Genomic DNA, 19945 nt, shown 5'->3' on the forward strand with positions numbered 1-19945 from the left:
GAGGTAGACGGAGAGATGTGTTAGCGTCAAGAGTAAGGTTCCATGTAGGTTATGGAACCTTTATTGCGATAAGAAAAACTCCCGTATTATATATAATATCATTAGAACAGTTCTATATATTAGAGGAAGGGGGGATGTACTAGACCTTCCCGTTAGCCAGCTGTTATAGCCTAATATTGTTAAACAATGCTGTCATACAAACGTCGTTATGCTACTGGTTTAGTCGGCATATTGAATATATATCGATTATGTGAATCTAGTGACAAAGTATGAATAAACGTAATTGTAGAGAAAGGCTACAATTCCATAGATCAATAGATGATATGTAGGGGCCTAGCTATTTTGGCACCATTACAATACGTAGTCAATGGCACACGACACGCCCTTTCTCGTATCAACCCATAACACAAGTAGGCTATTAAGTAGTGAATCCATAACATTAAAGATATAAACAAATTAAATATAATATCATTAGAACAGTTCTAAATGCTCACTATTGCTTTCACAGTTGCAACGTTGTAACAATTTGATATTGATAGCAAACCACGCCTCTCAATACTTGGATAAATGCAGGGACGCGACACGTGACTCTGTAACCAAAATCAAGTATGGCGGAATCTGTCAGAAAATGATTATTTCGCCAGTAGACTTCCCTAGTGATAAAGTCAATATATTTATATTCTGCATCTTTCTCGGGACAGGGCCACCTCTTGGAGCTTCTAGGTGAGCATATCGTTTATCTTTTCGACGAATTTAGCTTGTTGAAGTGCGAAAATATTCAGGATGTTTCTTAGGCAATGATGCATCGATTACGGGCGCGGGGACAATCCTATCAAAACAATGTCTGCTGCCTGAAGTTTCCAGTTGAGCTGCTCGCGCTAATACACTTATTCTTACAAAAATAAATTGAATTAGCACAATATGTTGGATATAGAAAGAGTGTTTATTATTATTGTCCGACGTGCTGCATGCGGGAAGAATATGTATGTTAGGTCGCTAAACGCCTATCTGGCGCGCGACATATTTAGCTACGCACGGTCTCTGACGTGCCTTGATTTGTTCCTGTGTTCTATTTTTAGAACATGGCGGTGGATAGTGCTATAGACATAAATGTTGATAGGGATGGTGTATCAGCATTTTTTTTTTGCCGTTCTAGATCGTAATGTTACGCAATGTTAAATGAGAAATGACTGGGAAAGTCAGCTGTGTCTGTCAATGGGCGGTGGTGAAGTAGCTGTATGCGTCAACCTTTTTTTGTGAATGGGGGACGTGCTGGTGAAATTGTGGTCAGAGAGAGCGAAAGACGGACTGCATTTTAGCTATTGTGTTTTAGTACAACATCCTACTGAATATTTTAGTATGCCTGCGTTTTATTTATTCATCAGAAAGCAGTTTTTTTACATTCATGACAAATGTATACATAATTAAAGAATGTGTAGATGTGTTAGCGTGTTAAAAATCTACCAGGTACTGAAGATAAGTAACAAAATTATATTGTAGATTGGTCATAGAGCTATACGCCCTGGGTCTCTTTCTCTGAGCTAGAGGGACTGTCTCTCCAAATCTGTCACCCTGTATCACACAACCAGTTTGGGGACAATGGGGCCAGACAAGCGTGGACACACACACACACCAAGCAAATCCCATAGACAGAGGGTGCAGGGGCATAGCGCCCCAGGGGTTTACCCCCTCCTCTACACAGACACACACGCACACAAAACCCTTTCCATCACAAAGCGTGAATGTGTGCCAGCCGTGACCGACTTTTGGAGGTTTGTCCCGCAGCTCCACTCTCTGCCCCTCTGTCTTGAGAAGCCCTCACCACAACCCCCCACCCCACCTCTCTCAACACACGTCCTCCCTCCCTCCAGGCCATTAGCTTAGCCCTACACATGATGAGTGGTCTAGTAGTCTGTGTTTGTTGTGGGTATTCATTCCATCTGTACACTTAATGATGTGTTAGTGTAGGGGGATTCAGAATGAATAATGATTGTTTCTGAATCCAGCTCAGATTTATGTTGCTGATGCATCATCCTGACTTACTGCCCCTCTCTATCTCTCTCTATCTATCTCTATCTCTCTATCTCTCTCTCTATCTCTCTTTGAAAGGCTGGTACAAGTGAGCGGGTTTCTCTGATTGGATTACCTGAACAGTAGGTTGTCTGGTGGAGGACTGTTTCCTGTTGCTGACCAGTGAAGACACTTGCGGATGATTGTGTTTCCTGTTGCTGACCAGTGAAGAGACCTGTGGGTGATTGTGTTTCCTGCTGAGGAGTACTGTGGCCCTGATCTTGGTACACATCAGACCAGCCCCCTTCCCTACACACACACACACTAACCCCCCCGACCCACACACACACTAACCCCCCCGACCTACACACACTAACCCCCCCGACCTACACACACACTAACCCCCCGACCTACACACACACTAACCCCCCCGACCTACACACACACTAACCCCCCCGACCTACACACACACTAACCCCCCCGACACACACACACTAACCCCCCCGACCCACACACACACACTAACCCCCCCGACCCACACACACTCCACCTGTACCGTCCTCCTCCTCTCCAGGCCGTATATTTTAAACTTCACTGTGGATTCTCCAAGGACCATCCTGTCAACAATGACATCACACAGTCACCAAGGTAAGCCATTTACCATGCTCACTGGATCCATCTCACGTAGGCCTAATGTTGTGCTTTGTGTAGCTGTACCATCTCAGAATACCTCCCTGTCAAATCTTATTGAGGTCAATAAGAAACGATGACGTGGACTCACTCAAAATAATATTTAGGGTATTTTCTGTTTCTTTGGCTTGTTCTGTAGAAAATGTCATTTCTGCACATGATTGAATATACAGTATGATGATGTGAAGTGTCCTACTGTTCCGCCTGTGTTCGTCAAATTGCGTCCACGTTAAAAAGTTAGGCTAACTAAAGGTCTCTACTGTTGTGGATGGTGCGATTGGCCGTGTTTACCTAACACACTGGGGGATGTGTGCACTATAAATATCATCGCCCAGGTAACAACTGGAGTGCCCCTGAAAAGGCTCAGGGGTAACCCCTCCAGCCATAAAGTATATATTATGAATGATTCCTGACGATACCAGGACAAGAAAATATCATGATTTTCTCAAAATTGTATTCATAGGATGGTCCTTTGGAGGAAGGATGGCTGACATATATTTGACATTTGTATATAAAAGCATAATTGTGAAATAATTTATCAAAGTTGGCATATTTATGACATTTTTGCCTTACCCAGGCTTCCTTTTAAGACTCCATAATGTTTCATACAGGAATCACACCTATACCACATCCGCTAGGAGCCCAAGGCAGGCTTACAGTACCTGGAGTACTTCAAATATTATGATATCGGCCATTTTATTTCAAGAGTCTTGATAGTTGGACTTAATTCATGTGGCGGCCATGATGTTTAAATTTGACTTGAATAAATACTGCTCTGCGTACTAAGTGGCACCCAATTGCCTAGTGTACTAGCTTTTGACAGTCACTATATAGGGAATAGGGTGCCATATAGGATTGTCCTAAGTTGTGAGAAACCTTAGAGGTAGGTCTACACCATACTAGGTAGTCCCCACTCCCCAGCCGAGCTCAAGCCAAAGTAAGCACATTACATCGTTAGTTGATGCCTGGATTAGTTAGCCTCAACACTTAGAGTTTTAAATCCAGTCTAATGCTTGTTGGAGATTCTCCATCCTTTTCTCTGTGAGTATAGTGTGATACAAACCCTTTCTTTTTCTCTCTCCATTCTTCTTTCACTTTAAACTGAGCTACTGTAGATGTTATCGCGCCTGTGTGTGATTGTTCCCATGTCTATGATCTGCATGGGCATTATGAGTCCATTATGAGCTTACTTCCAGCTGCTTTTTTTTAACTTCAGTTTATTTTAGTAAATACTTTCTTAACACTTTTTTTTCTTAACTGCATTGTTGGTTAAAGGGCTTGTAAGTAAGCATTTCACCTGTTGTATTCGGCTCTTGTGACAAATAACATTTTTAATTTGATTTGCTCCTTTTTGTCGATCATTTGTGGAATTGCAGGCTCTTCAGTTTAAATATTATACTTCCTCTAAATCTTTTCTAAGAAACTCCCCCCCCATCTCTCTCTACAAGTTGGGCTATAGGCTAGTTCTCAGGAATAGGATCAGCAGGTTCACTGTGCAGTCTGTATGAGCGTATATCTGAGAACAAATATGACTGTTTGCATAGAAGTGATTGTCTGCTCGGCGAGCTTAGCATGTTAGCCGTTGACATCTGCTCAACATTGCGCTTGCGCTAACACACACAGGCTACAGTAGCCTAGTTTCATTGAAAGATGCTTAGTGCTACATTCGGAAAAAATACATTGTTAACAATATCCACAGCTACTTAGCCAGGCCTGGTGACCATCAGCTGATGCAGACGGTGACCAGTGACACAGAGATCCATTTGTGTGTCCTCACACATTAAAAGTCAGTCCATACCCATTCAACAACGTGATTTGTAGATCCTCGCTAGACTAGAGCTACTAATACACATGGTGAGCACACCTTCTTCACACAGCTGAATATGACATGTAGGCCTCTGAAATGGATCTGTAGGGCTCTGAAATGGATCTGTAGGCCTCTGAAATGGATCTGCAGGCCTCTGAAATGGATCTGTAGGCCTCTGAAATGGATCTGTAGGCCTCTGAAATGGATCTGCAGGCCTCTGAAATAGATCTGCAGGCCTCTGAAATGGATCTGCAGGCCTCTGCAATAGATCTGTAGGCCTCTGAAATGGATCTGTAGGCCTCTGAAATGGATCTGTAGGCCTCTGAAATGGATCTGTAGGCCTCTGAAATGGATCTGTAGGCCTCTGAAATGGATCTGCAGGCCTCTGAAATGGATCTGCAGGCCTAGTGTAAACAGTGGGGTTACCAGGTATTTCAGACTGTTGCTGCAGTTTTTCCCACACAAAAAAACAGCCCAGTGGTTCTCTGCCAGGACCTGTCAGTCTTCTCCGTCACGCCCCTGTGGTTTTCCCATGATCCTCGGCGGCGGCCCCTCTGTGGTTGTGGTCACTGGTCAGACAGGCACGCTTATCATCAGTTCCCATGGCGATGCAGTGACTGCCCGGGCTGCCCTGTGCAGTGCCTGTCAGTTTAGCTGCGGTAGATAAGAGACCTGCCTGCCCACAATCACAGCACTGTGTGGGTGTGTCACTCCCTTAGCTCTGTAGCTGTCCCATTAGTTTTCTCTTCCTCCATTCTTCCATTTGTTAGGAAGAACATATCGGAGATTTTTGTCTTCTAATGATTTACTTTGACAAAAGTCTGAATGCTCGTCATACACAAAGCAAGCATGCACGCGCATTCGGAAAACATAGGCCCAAAGCCTTTCAAACTCAACTCTGGACCTCGAAGCTAGTTCCACTGCATATTGTCATTGTTTCCCTCTAATCTGGTACCGATTTATACCCCTGCCCTAGCCCTTACATCCTGTGTTGTTGCTAGGTTTTAGAGCTTCCTCGTGGAACAGTTGGATGCCTGCAGTGCAGAGGTTGCTTAACCATCTACTGAACGTAATGTCTAAGCACACAGACTAACGTTGTTTTTGCGGTCGTGAAGAGATATTGAACGAGTATCCCACCGGGCCTCATAAATAGGCTTAATATTTAATCAGAGTAGGAAGCAGCACATTGATAGTGTTGGGAAATGATAGCAGTGCGCTCTAGCCGGCAAGGTTTTACGTTGTCCCACTCAGTGATTCTAAGGGTTTCCTGGAACCACCGCAAACATGTTTACCATAGCTAGAGCTGGCCCGGCACTGAGTCATGACACACACACTGTTCCATTCAGAGCAGAGGCACGCTCGGTAAGTGATTGGGCGGTGGCTTTTTTTGAGCTTGATCTTTTCCTGGGAAATGTCGTTTTTTGAGCCAATACATCTTTGGCCCAGCAGATGACAAGTGAAGCTGGTCCAGTCTATTCACATTGACAAAGGACTTTAACCTACTGTAATTCAACCCTCTCCTATCTCTGTTTCTATGGGGGTTTTATGTGGTTGAACCAGTGAACTCAACATGCTACTCCTTGTCCTCCAATACAAGGCTCCTGTTGATGTGGGTTCGAAGAGGAAATGGTTTCTAGTATTATACAACTTTAAGGTGCTGATTGGCTCTCTGATATAAGGCATATGGTGAACAGCAGCACACCTGGTTGTGGTTTACTGCTTCAGATCAGAGTAGACTGATCTTGGCTACAGAGGGTTTGATCTTCATGTTATCTTCTTCCTCAGAGAATAAGTGGTGAAACTAGTAGACTGACCGTGTGTGTCTAAATGTGAGCTTGTGTGTGTGTGTGTCTGTGTGTGTGTGTGTGTGTGTGTGTGTGTGTGTGTGTGTCTAAATGTATGCATGTATGTGTGTGTGTCAATTTGAGTTTGTGTGTGTGTGTGTGTGCACGTGAGTGTGTGTTCACGAGAGCGAGTGTGCATGTGTGACGGCGGAACACTGTTTTTGTCTCCTTACCCTCCTGTCATCCCCTCTCCGTCCATTATGAAGATCTCTCTCCTCCCACCACACACTATCCAATCCTACTAGAGGTGAAGGGGTTAAACCACACACTATCCAATCCTACTAGAGGTGAAGGGGTTAAACCACACACTATCCAATCCTACTAGAGGTGAAGGGGTTAAACCACACACTATCCAATCCTACTAGAGGTGAAGGGGTTAAACCACACACTATCCAATCCTACTAGAGGTGAAGGGGTTAAACCACACACTATCCAATCCTACTAGAGGTGAAGGGGTTAAACCACACACTATCCAATCCTACTAGAGGTGAAGGGGTTAAACCACACACTATCCAATCCTACTAGAGGTGAAGGGGTTAAACCACACACTATCCAATCCTACTAGAGGTGAAGGGGTTAAACCACACACTATCCAATCCAACTAGAGGTGAAGGGGTTAAACCACACACTATCCAATCCAACTAGAGGTGAAGGGGTTAAACCACACACTATCCAATCCAACTAGAGGTGAAGGGGTTAAACCACACACTATCCAATCCAACTAGAGGTGAAGGGGTTAAACCACACACTATCCAATCCAACTAGAGGTGAAGGGGTTAAACCACACACTATCCAATCCAACTAGAGGTGAAGGGGTTAAACCACACACTATTCAATCCAACTAGAGATGGAGTTAAACCACACACTATCCAATCCAACTAGAGGTGAAGGAGTTAAACCACACACTATCCAATCCTACTAGAGGTGAAGGGGTTAAACCACACACTATCCAATCCAATTAGAGATGGAGTTAAACTACACACTATCCAACTAGAGGTGAAGGGGTTAAAATCACTCCTACTGCACATGAGAGAGCCGTTCACTTATCCATGGGCTATTTATAGCAACACAAGTGAGTGAATGCATGGTGAACAAACAACCATTGTTGCTGGTTTCTTTGTGTGTGTGTGTGTGTGTGTGTATATTTTCTGCATGATGGAGCAGTTGTCAGTGGCTGCTGTCATGTGCTGCAGAGCAGACCTATAAATAGAACAACAAGAACACTGAACACAAGGCTTCATGGCAAAAACACTCCTCTTCTGTTAGCAACTGTTGTCAATGCAACTCAACAGCTTTCAATAGCATGTACCGTAGAGGAGGGATGGTTGTCTCTCTGTCAAACACCTGTAGACACACATCTCTTTATCAGTGTGAGCCCAGGTGTGTTGATGGATGTCTAGTGCTGATGGCACCTCGAGACAGGTGAAGACAGAGAATATGTACACGTAGAATAACATAAACATGTTACACTGTTGACAGGGTGATGTGGTTGGGTGAGGTCATTCAGTCCCGGGAGAGGGGTGTGGGTTGGGACAGACAGAGGGCCCTGCTGTACTCGGACAGGTGGTATAGTCTGGGATGTAGCTGAGGAATGGCCGGGCCATTGTTACATTGTGTGCGTGCGTGTGCATTTTGTACGTACTGGTAAGTGTCCAACCAGATTTCTTTCTGTCAAAATGCACATCTTCAGCTTCTCTTGCCAAATGTCCTCATTGCACCCAATGACCATTGACAATAACTTCTGACAGACCTTCCAGCCTGACAGTTTGTCCTCTCCCTCACCAAGAATTGGCTTAGGCCTGCTTTGGCCTGGTCCACTCTAGCCTCCACCAGCCCAACACATCCAGGACCAGGGGTTATGTCCTGCCTGGGTGAAACCGCCCTGGACCCTACCATCCAACCTGACTGTCCAGAGTAAGGCTCCACTGAGCGTCCCGTCCCCCTTAAACAAACACCCCATTATGGGCTCCATACTGGGGCCTTGTCCCTCTGCCTGTTCCTCAGCTCTGTTTTTAATTGGCATTAGGCTAGAGACAGCGGCGGGTAAAGGAGATAATGAGAGGAAAGAGTCTCTTTGTGCCCGAGCCGCCCGAGGCCTTTATGTCCCTAACTCCACACAGAGAGAAACTGGATACAGGGTGTACTGCCAACCGCAATTACAGTTTACACAGACGAAAGCAAACCTATTCTGGCTTTTGACACGGCCTGTCATTGTTTGTCTCCGAGGGACAGGCAAGGGGAGGAGGACAACGATATCAAGTTAAAGTCTGGTATGTGAGCGGAATAGATGGCTGGCTGGATGGATGGCTGGATGGATGGATGGCTGGATGACTGGCTGGCTGGCTGGATGGATGGATGGATGGATGGATGGATGGATGGATGGATGGATGCGCGATTGGTGAAGTGCTAACTTTTTTATTTATGTTTTCTTTGTTCATTGTCGGGTATCTCTTATAAGCCAGGCTGACATGAAGCTAGGAGGTTCTTAGTGGCATTGCAACGCTCGTGCCTCTTGAGTTCTGGTGGTTCTGAAAGTGTGAGGTTAATGATGGGCTTATTTACTAGGCAACTTCCCTTCTCTGATCGTCAAACCAAAGTTGGTCTTTTCAAACCAAGCCCAGCGTGTAGAGTTAGAGCCAGTCTTCCAAGGCCACACTTCAATGACATTTGTTCACTTTTCTCCTCAATTAATATTGCCCATTTTCCTTAAATCAGTCATATGCATTGCATATAGGTCACATGTTATCTAACCATGCTATGCCATGTCAAATGGCGTCTGTGATGCTGGGAAACAGATATACATGCCTACTCCTCCACTCATTACCCTCCCAATGTTTTTCTGCTCTTCCTCCCAGTGTGAACGGGAACCTAAAGGTCGCCTCTGTTCACAGAACGGGTCTCTTTATGACAGGACGTCAGAGCCTGCCCCAGAAGTCAGGGGTCGCTGATTGTGGGCATGTTGCTATGACGTCAGATGCTGACCCCAGGAAGTGAATGGGGTGGCCCTAGAGGAAGTGTCTCCTAAGGAGAGGCCTGTCTGGTTGATGGTATTGTTCCTCTGTGTGTGATCTCTCCATGGTACACACAGCGGGGAGGGGAAGTGCAACCAGTGTAATGAGACAGGAGCATCCTTCCTGACTCTGTGTGTGTGTGTGTGTGTGTGTGTGTGTGTGTGTGTGTGTGTGTGTGTGTGTGTGTGTGTGTGTGTGTGAGAGAGTGATTTACTAATGAGCGTGGAGTGCATGAACGTGGACTGCAAATGGGTACATGAGGACTAGGGCTGTGATGATACCAGTATTGTGAACAGATCAAACTCTTTGGTCTTTTAATAACTGCTGTATGTAAAACGTGTGCTATCGCTAGGAAAATAAATATGACTTTTGATGACAACATAATGATGTTTGTTTCCAACATTAGGGCTGTTTTTCTAAAGAAGTTAAATCCACTTTGTGTTTTGTGTCCTTGCCACGATACTACAGAGTATCGCGATACTGGTACCGTCCTGGCCCTAATGAGTACCAATTTATTGTAAAACACACATCCCATAGCAGTCTATGTTCCCATGGGAAGAAACACAACAGTGGACAGTGTGGCTGTGGCCTCCTTCCATGTGTGAGCTGTTTGGTCTAGTTAGAGACTACAGTACTAACAGTTTGGTCTAGTTAGAGACTACAGTACTAACAGTTTGGTCTAGTTAGAGACTACAGTACTAACAGTTTGGTCTAGTTAGAGACTACAGTACTAACAGTTTGGTCTAGTTAGAGACTACAGTACTAACAGTTTGGTCTAGTTAGAGACTACAGTACTAACAGTTTGGTCTAGTTAGAGACTACACTACTAACAGTTTGGTCTAGTTAGAGACTACACTACTAACAGTTTGGTCTAGTTAGAGACTACAGTACTAACAGTTTGGTCTAGTTAGAGACTACACTACTAACAGTTTGGTCTAGTTAGAGACTACACTACTAACAGTTTGGTCTAGTTAGAGACTACACTACTAACAGTTTGGTCTAGTTAGAGACTACACTACTAACAGTTTGGTCTAGTTAGAGACTACACTACTAACAGTTTGGTCTAGTTAGAGACTACATACTAACAGTTTGGTCTAGTTAGAGACTACATACTAACAGTTTGGTCTAGTTAGAGACTACACTACTAACAGTTTGGTCTAGTTAGAGACTACACTACTAACAGTTTGGTCTAGTTAGAGACTACACTACTAACAGTTTGGTCTAGTTAGAGACTACACTACTAACAGCTTGGTCTAGTTAGAGACTACACTACTAACAGTTTGGTCTAGTTAGAGACTACACTACTAACAGTTTGGTCTAGTTAGAGACTACACTACTAACAGCTTGGTCTAGTTAGAGACTACACTACTAACAGTTTGGTCTAGTTAGAGACTACCCTACTAACAGTTTGGTCTAGTTAGAGACTACACTACTAACAGTTTGGTCTTGTTAGAGACTACACTACTAACAGTTTGGTCTAGTTAGAGACTACACTACTAACAGTTTGGTCTAGTTAGAGACTACACTACTAACAGTTTGGTCTAGTTAGAGACTACACTACTAACAGTTTGGTCTAGTTAGAGACTACACTACTAACAGTTTGGTCTAGTTAGAGACTACACTACTAACAGTTTGGTCTAGTTAGAGACTACACTACTAACAGTTTGGTCTAGTTAGAGACTACACTACTAACAGTTTGGTCTAGTTAGAGACTACACTACTAACAGTTTGGTCTAGTTAGAGACTACACTACTAACAGTTTGGTCTAGTTAGAGACTACACTACTAACAGTTTGGTCTAGTTAGAGACTACACTACTAACAGTTTGGTCTAGTTAGAGACTACACTACTAACAGTTTGGTCTAGTTAGAGACTACACTACTAACAGTTTGGCCACTCTAGTAGTGATGCTAACAATTCTACATGGTCGACCTGTAACATAGTCACACACACACACACACACACACACACACCTAATTTCCATAGTAAAGTCCGGCTGCAGGGAGCTGGATCATTTGGGTGTGATTTGCGGAGATATCATCTGACATTGGTTTGCATGTGTCTGTGTATTAGCTGTGTGTATTAGTGTTTGTCTGTGTATTAGTAGTGTGTATTAAGTGTGTCTGTCTGTGTATATTAACAGTGTCTGTGTATATTAACAGCGTGTCTGTGTAATAGTAGTGTGTCTATGTGTATTACGGTGTGTGTCTGTGAATATTAACAGTGTGTGTCTGTGTGTATTAGCAGTGTGTGTTAACAGTGTGTCTGTGTGTGTTAGCAGTGTGTCTGTGTATTAGCGGTGTGTGTCTGTGTGTATTAACGGCGTGTTTCTATTAACGGCGTGTGTGTGTTAGCAGTGTGTGTCTCTGTGTATTAGCAGTGTGTCTGTGTGTATTAGCAGTGTATGTATTAACGGTGTGTGTCTGTGTGTGTTAGCAGTGTGTCTGTGTGTATTACGGTGTGTGTATTAGCAGTGTGTCTGTGTGTGTGTTAATGGCGTGTGTGTATTAACGGCGTGTGTGTATTAACGGTGCGTGTGTATTAATGGTGTGTGTGTGTGTATGTATTAACGGTGTGTGTTTGTGTATTAACGGTGTTTCTGTGTGTATTAACAGTGTGTGTCTGTGTGTGTTAGCAGTGTGTCTGTGTGTATTAACGGTGTGTGTCTGTGTGTTAACAGTGTGTCTGTGTGTATTAACGGCGTGTGTCTGTGTGTATTAACGTTGTGTGTCGTTGTGTATTCACGGTGTGTGTCTGTGTGTATTCACAGTGTGTGTCTGTGTATTCACAGTGTGTGTCTGTGTATTAACAGTGTGTGTCTGTGTGTGTTAGCAGTGTGTGTCTGTGTGTGTTAGCAGTGTGTCTGTGTGTATTAACAGTGTGTGTCTGTGTGTGTTAGCAGTGTGTCTGTGTGTGTTAACACTGTGTGTCTGTGTGTGTTAGCAGTGTGTCTGTGTATATTAACAGTGTGTGTCTGTGTGTGTTAGCAGTGTGTCTGTGTGTATTAACGGTGAGTGTGTGTGTATTAACGGTGTGTGTCTGTGTGTAGTCCTATAAACAGTGGACGTCAATCTGGGTCATCTGAGAGGTAACGTGTGGGTCTGCCATCTGTCCTCTCTCTCACACTCACTCTCCCTCTCTCACTCTCTTTCTCTCACTCTCACTCTCACTGGCCACACCTGGACTGCTCACTGTAACTCTGAAGATAAAATACTCAACAAGGCTTTGATCACACATTGCTATTTGTCATAAATGGCCTCTTTTGCACCATGTTTTGCCTCATCCTCCCTGATCTGCAAGGTGAAGCAGACATACAGACGGCTTCTAAAGCTAGAACTGAGAATATACCCCCCCACACACACACACACACACAGCCGATTGAGTTAGTACTGCATGGTATAGCCCAAGGCCCGTAGCTAATTAAACCTCTGTGTGTGTCTGGTCCAGGGAGAGCTCCAGAAATAGACCAAACACAGCAAGACGCTAGCCTGTTTTCCTGTTTCTTTCCCCCGAAGGGACCCCACATTTTGTTTTCGACGCCTATCTGTTTTTAAAGAAGTTAAAGAAAGCAAAGCATCTTCATGGCTTGATGCAACATTATGTACGCCACTGCCAAGTGTGCTTATCTGGACAGCAAACCTGTGTGTGTGTGTGAGAGAGGGGAGATTTGTTTTTAGTTTTTGCATCTGTAGGCCATGCCCTTTTCTGAGGTGTTTTGTTGCTCCTGGCCATGTCATTATGCTCTCTGATCTCTCTAATATCGTAGCCTCTCGTTTCCCTGATTCTTTCCTTTCCCTCCTTTTTTCTTGTTGATCATTTTCTCTATAGCCCCTGTTCCCTCCCCCTCCTTTTCTCTTCATCTCAGCCCCTACCCAGTTTCCCCTCCGTCTCCCTCCTCCTCTTTCCCCCCTCCTCTCCTCTGTGGTTGGTCTATTTATAGCCCTGTCTTCCCAGGGCTCGGCTGGTACAAAAGCCTTTTCATGTTGCCACTATAATTTCAGCCTCGGTGCCTACGTACACAGACGGGAGAGAGGCATGGGCACACAGCTAGGTGTGTGTGTGTGTGTGTGTGTGCGCGCGCTGTACCCAAAGGGAGTGTTATTTTTACCTTTCCCCTCCTCCTTTTCTCTCCCACCCTCTCCCCTTCTCTCTCCATCCCTTTCTCCCACACTTGCTATGCTGAGCACAGCCAGTTTCAGCCGAGCCCAACAACCAGCCTACACACACACACACACACACACACACACACACACACACACACACACACACACACACACTGTCTGATGAATGAACGGTGCCATTCCACTAAGCTTCCTTCAGGGCAGAGAACCCCTGGCATCTCAGCATGAGTTCCCAGCGTAGATTCTCTGCTGTTTTCAGGCTCTCTGGGTCCATAGCGAAGCGACGGTAGCTCCGTTAGGCTGATGCCGCGGTGGCTCCCTCTCAGAGAGGTGTAGTTCGGTCGGTTGTCGGTTGATTGTGGGAGGGTTGTCTCGATGTTGCGGACCATATTTGAAGCGGAGTTCTCTCCCTCTCCCACAGAGGGACTCCTGGGCAAGGAGCAGCAGCTGGATGTCCTGAAGACATCTGCCCTCAACCACATCCCCACAGGTAGGAGACCAACACATTACCTGTCTGTCTTTCTTTCTGTGACTGAATGTCGATCGTTGTCTTTAGAATGTGTGTTTTTTAAGGTCTGTCTGTCACCCAAAGCTAAGATGAAAGCAATCCGGCTTTCTTGGAGGAGAAACGTTATGTGTACTAAAACTGATAAGAATGCTGAAGTCATTTCACAAAAGAACATTTGCGGGGTGTGACGTATAACTTCAAATTAAACCAAATCGTTTACAGTCATGACTACTGGTTTCAATTTAATTTGCAGCAAATACTATATGAATTTATTGTAACAAATCAGCTTGCAAGGTTGCTAGCCAACTAGCCTGCTAACGTTAGCCCTACTAGCTTGCTAATGTTACATTAGTACTGGGTAAGTCAGACAGTTGCTATAATCACCTAGCTTACAACTACATTAAAGTAAAGCAACGTTTTGGAAATACATAACGCCATTTAACCAGTTACCAAATAATGTTTACCGGTATATGCAGTTATCTAAGCCAGCCAACTAAAGTTAATTATTTTAGCCTACTAGCCTAGCTAGCCAACCACCACGGTTGACATAGCTAAGGAGGAAGCCAGAGAACAACTAGTCACAGGCAGGAACCCACAGAACACAACAGCGGAGACATACCGATTGACGGCTGAGTTAGCTACAATAGTCAAAGAAGAACCAAGGAGATGCCTTCAGAGGGATAGTCAGATACACTATATATATATATATATATATATATATATAAAAATAGTCCAAATAAAATAAAACACTTGAATGATAGGTGTGTCCAAACTTTTGACTGGTACTGTATATATATATATATCATCTGATGCAATATATATATATATATATATATACAGTACCAGTCAAAAGTTTAGACACACCTATCATTCAAGTGTGTTATTTTTATTTTATTTTATTTTTTATATATATAGTGTATCTATTACCAAAAAGAATCTAAAATATATTTTGATTTAACACTTTTTTGGTTACTACATGATTCCATATGTGTTATTTCATAGTTTTGATATCTTCACTATTATTCTACAATGTAGAAAAATAGTCAAAATAAAATAAAACACTTGAATGATAGGTGTGTCCAAACTTTTAACTGGTACTGTATATATATAGTAGCCACCCTTTGCCTTGATAGTAGCCACCCTTTGCCTTGATGACAGCTTTACACGCTCTTGGCGTTCTCTCAACCAGCTTCACCTGGAATGCTTTTCCAACAGTCTTGAAGGAGTTCCCACATATGCTGAGCACTTGTTGGCTGTTTTTTCTTCACTCTGCGGTCCAACTCATCTCAATTGGGTTGATGTCAGGTGATTATGGAGGCCAGGTCATCTGATGCAGTACTTCTTCACTCTCCATTTTGGTCAAATAGCCCTTACACAGCCTGGAGGTGTGTTGGGTAATTGTCCTGTTGAAAAACAAATGATAGTCCCATTAAGCCCAAACCAGGTGGGATGGCGTATCGCTGCAGAATGCTGTGGTAGACATGCTGGTTAAGTGTGCCTTGAATTATAAATAAATCAGTGTCACCAGCAAAGCACCCCCACACTATCACACCTCCTCCTCCATGCTTCACGGTGGGAACCACACATGCGGAGATCCTCCGTTCACCTACTCAGCGTCTCACAAAGACACGGCTGTTGGAACCAAAAATCTCACATTTGGACTCATCAGACCAAAGGACAGATTTCCACCGGTCTAATGTCCATTGCTCATGTTTCTTGGCCCAGGCAAGTCTCTTCTTATTGGTTTCCTTTAGTAGTGGTTTCTTTGCAGCAATTTGAGCATGAATGCCTGATTCACACAGTCTCCTCTGAACAGTTGATGTTGATGTGTCTGTTACATGAACTCTGAAGAATTTATTTGGGCTGCAATTTCTGAGGCTGGTAACCAGTTTCATCATAGTGCTTGATGGTTTTTACAACTGCACTTGAAGAAACGTTCATGGTTCTTGAAATGTTCTGTATTGACTGACCTTCATGTTTTAAAGTAATGATGAACTATCTTTTCTCTTTGCTTATTTGAGCTGTTCTTGCCATAATATGGGCTTGGTCTTTTACCAAATAGGGCTATCTTCTGTATACCAATGCTACCTTGTCGCAACACAACTGATTGGCACAAATGCATTAAGAAGGAAAGAAATTCCACAAATGAACTTTTAACAAGGCACACCTGTTAATTGAAATGCATTCCAGGTGCATGAAGCTGGTTGAGAGAATGCCAAGAGTGTGCAAAGCTGTCATCAAGGCAAAGGGTGGCTACTTTGAAGAATCTGAAATATAAAGTATATACGTTTATGGTTACTACATGATTCCATATGTGTTATTTCATCGTTTTGATGTCTTCACTATTATTCTACAATATAGAAAATAGTAGAAATTAAGAAAAACTTTTGAATGATTAGGTGTGTCCAAACTTTTGACGGGTACTGTACAAACGTATGTGGACACTAGAGGTCGACCGATTATGATTTTTCAACGCCAATACCGATACCGATTATTGGAGGACAAAAAAAAGCCGATATCGATTAATCGGCCGATTTTAAAATATTGTTTTTATTTGTAATAATGACAATTACAACAATACTGAATGAACACTTATTTCAACTTAATATAATACGTCAATAAAATCAATTTAGCCTCAAATAAATAATGAAATGTGTTCAATTTGGTTTAAATAATGCAAAAACAAAGTGTTGGAGAAGAAAGCAAAAGTGCAATATATGCCATGTAAAAAAGCTAACATTTAAGTTCCTTGCTCAGAACATGAGAACATATGAAAGCTGGTGGTTCCTTTTAACATGAGTCTTCAATATTCCCAGGTAAGAAGTTTTAGGTTGTAGTTATTATAGGAATTATAGGACTATTTCTCTCTACGATTTGTATTTCATATACCTTTGACTATTGGATGTTCTTATAGGCACTTTAGTATTGCCAGTGTAACAGTATAGCTTCCGTCCCTCTCCTTGCCCCTACCTGGGCTCGAACCAGGAACACATCGACAACAGCCACCCTCGAAGCATCGTTACCCATGCAGAGCAAGGGGAACAACTACTCCAAGTCTCAGAGCGAGTAACGTTTGAAACGCTATTAGCGCGCACCCCGCTAACGAGTTAGCCATTTCACATCGGTTACACCAGCCTAATCTCGGGAGTTGATAGGCTTGAAGTCATAAACAGCGCAATAGCTGCTGGCAAACGCACGAAAGTGCTGTCTGAATGAATGCTTACTAGCCTGCTGGTGCCTACCATCGCTCAATCAGACTGCTCTATCAAATCATACACTTAATTATAACATAATAACACACAGAAATACGAGCCTTAGGTCATTAAAATGGTTGAATCTGGAAACTATAATTTCGAAAACAAAACGCTTATTGTTTCAGTGAAATACGGAACCGTTACGTATTTTATCTAACGGATCGCATCCCTAAGTCTAAATATTGCTGTTACATTGTACAACCTTCAATGTTATGTCATAATTATGTACAATTCTAGCAGGCAATATTAACTAAATATGCAGGTTTAGAAATATATACTTGTGTATTGATTTTAAAGAAAGGCATTGATGTTTATGGTTAGGTACATTGGTGCAACGACAGTGCTTTTTTCGCAAATGCGCTTGTTAAATCATCACCGTTTGTCGAAGTAGGCGCATCGATTATATGCAACGCAGGACACGCTAGATAAACTAGCAATATTATCACCCATGTGTAGTTAACTAGTGATTATGTTAAGATTGATTGTTTTTTATAAGATAAGTTTAATGCTAGATAGCAACTTAGCTTGGCTTCTTGCTGCCCTCGCATAACAGGTAGTCAGCCTGCGACGTAGGCTCCTCGTGGAGTGCAATGTAAGGCAGGTGGTTAGAGCGTTGGACTAGTAACCGGAAGATTGCAAAAACGAATCCCCGAGCTGACAAGGTAAAAGTCTGTCGTTCTGCCTCTGAACAAGGCAGTTAACCCACCGTTCCTAGGCCGTCATTAACTTGCCTAGTTAAATAAAGGTGTAAAAAAAAAGAAAGGCAAATCGGTGTCAAAATACCGATTACCGATTGTTAGGAAAAATTGAAATCGGACCGAATTAATCGGCCATTCCGATTAATCGGTCGACCCCTTCAAATTAGTGAATTCGGCTATTTTAGCCACACCCATTGCTGACAGGTGTAGAAATAGTCTGTCTTCAGTTGCAACACTCACTACCGAGTTCCAAATTGCCTCTGGAAGCAACATCAGCACAGGAACTGTTTGTCGGAAGTTTCAGGAAATGGGTTTCCATGGCCGAGCAGCCGCACACAAGCCAAAGATCACCATGCACAATGCCAAGCTTCAGCTGGAGTAGTGTAAAGCTCGCTGCCATTGGATTCTGGAGCAATGGAAACGTGTTCTCTGGAGAGATGAATCACGCTTCACCATCTGGCAGTCCGACGGAGAAATCTGGGTTTGGGGGACACCGGGACAACGCTACCTGCCCGACTGCATAGTGTCTACTGTAAAGTTTGGTGGAGGAGGAATAATGACCTGGGGCTGTTTTTCATTGTTCGGCTAGGCCCCTTAGTTCCAGTAAAGGGAAATCTTAACACTACAGCATACAATGACGTTCTAGACGTTTCTGTGCTTCCAACTTTATGGCAACATTTTGTGGAAGGCCCTTTCCTGTTTCAGTATGACAATTCCCCCGTGCACAAAGCGAGGTCCGTACGGAAATGGTTTGTTGATCGGTGTGGAAGAACTTGACTGGCCTGCACAGAGCCCCGACCTCAACCCCATCGAAAACCTTTGGGATGAATTGGAACGCAGACTGTGAGCCAGGCCTAATCGCCCAACATCAGTGCCCGACTTCACTAATGCTCTTGTGTCTGAATGGAAACAAGTCCCTGCAGCAATGTTCCAGCATCTAGTGGAAAGCCTTCCTAGAAGAGTGGAGGCTGTTATAGCAGGGGGGACAAACTCCATATTAATGCCAATGATTTTGGAATGAGATGTTCGACAAGCAGGTGTCCATATACTTTTAGTCATGTAGTGTAGCTAATCCAATAGTGATATAGTGAGGTAAATCCATATAGAATTTACCCGGTTTATCTCCAGCACTGCTGACACTCGCAATGTACCAGAAGGTCGGTAGGAAATAGATGTTGCAGGCTTCACGCTCGGCACAGCCCCTGGTTTCAGTCAGTCTCAAATCGAATCCTGCCATCGAAGTCCTCCGGGGAGAAATGAGCACTGGATACAGTAGAGGTGCCCACAGTTCCCATACTCCAATCCGTTCACGTCAACCACACACACAGTTCCCATACTCCAATCCGTTCACGTCAACCACACACACAGTTCCCATACTCCAATCCGTTCACGTCAACCACACACACAGTTCCCATACTCCAATCCGTTCACGTCAACCACACACACAGTTCCCATACTCCAATCCGTTCACGTCAACCACACACACAGTTCCCATACTCCAATCCGTTCACGTCAACCACACACACAGTTCCCATACTCCAATCCGTTCACGTCAACCACACACACAGTTCCCATACTCCAATCCGTTCACGTCAACCACACACACAGTTCCCATACTCCAATCCGTTCACGTCAACCACACACACAGTTCCCATACTCCAATCCGTTCACGTCAACCACACACACAGTTCCCATACTCCAATCCGTTCACGTCAACCACACACACAGTTCCCATACTCCAATCCGTTCACGTCAACCACACACACAGTTCCCATACTCCAATCCGTTCACGTCAACCACACACACAGTTCCCATACTCCAATCCGTTCACGTCAACCACACACACAGTTCCCATACTCCAATCCGTTCACGTCAACCACACACACAGTTCCCATACTCCAATCCGTTCACGTCAACCACACACACAGTTCCCATACTCCAATCCGTTCACGTCAACCACACACACAGTTCCCATACTCCAATCCGTTCACGTCAACCACACA

At 43.8% G+C, this 19945-nt stretch overlaps 1 protein-coding gene across 3 annotated transcripts in view; it reads left to right on the forward strand.

Moving 5' to 3' along the window:
- The first annotated feature begins 595 nt into the window (after nt 1-595).
- Nucleotides 596-19945, forward strand: part of LOC139532497 (histone deacetylase 4-like) — a 70446-nt gene continuing 51096 nt past the window's right edge. Inside the window, exons 1-3 of one of the 3 annotated variants that reach the window (XM_071330161.1) lie at nt 596-723; nt 2110-2658; nt 13904-13972. In XM_071330161.1, coding sequence (XP_071186262.1) covers nt 2637-2658; nt 13904-13972 — 91 coding nt within the window. In that variant the 5' untranslated portion in view covers nt 596-723; nt 2110-2636. Of the gene's footprint in view, nt 724-2109; nt 2659-13590; nt 13973-19945 lie in introns of those variants that run through there. The other 2 variants (XM_071330162.1, XM_071330160.1) reach the window with 2 other exon arrangements.

Source organism: Salvelinus alpinus, chromosome 10, assembly GCF_045679555.1.
Source record: "Salvelinus alpinus chromosome 10, SLU_Salpinus.1, whole genome shotgun sequence".
Taxonomy (NCBI): domain Eukaryota; kingdom Metazoa; phylum Chordata; class Actinopteri; order Salmoniformes; family Salmonidae; genus Salvelinus; species Salvelinus alpinus.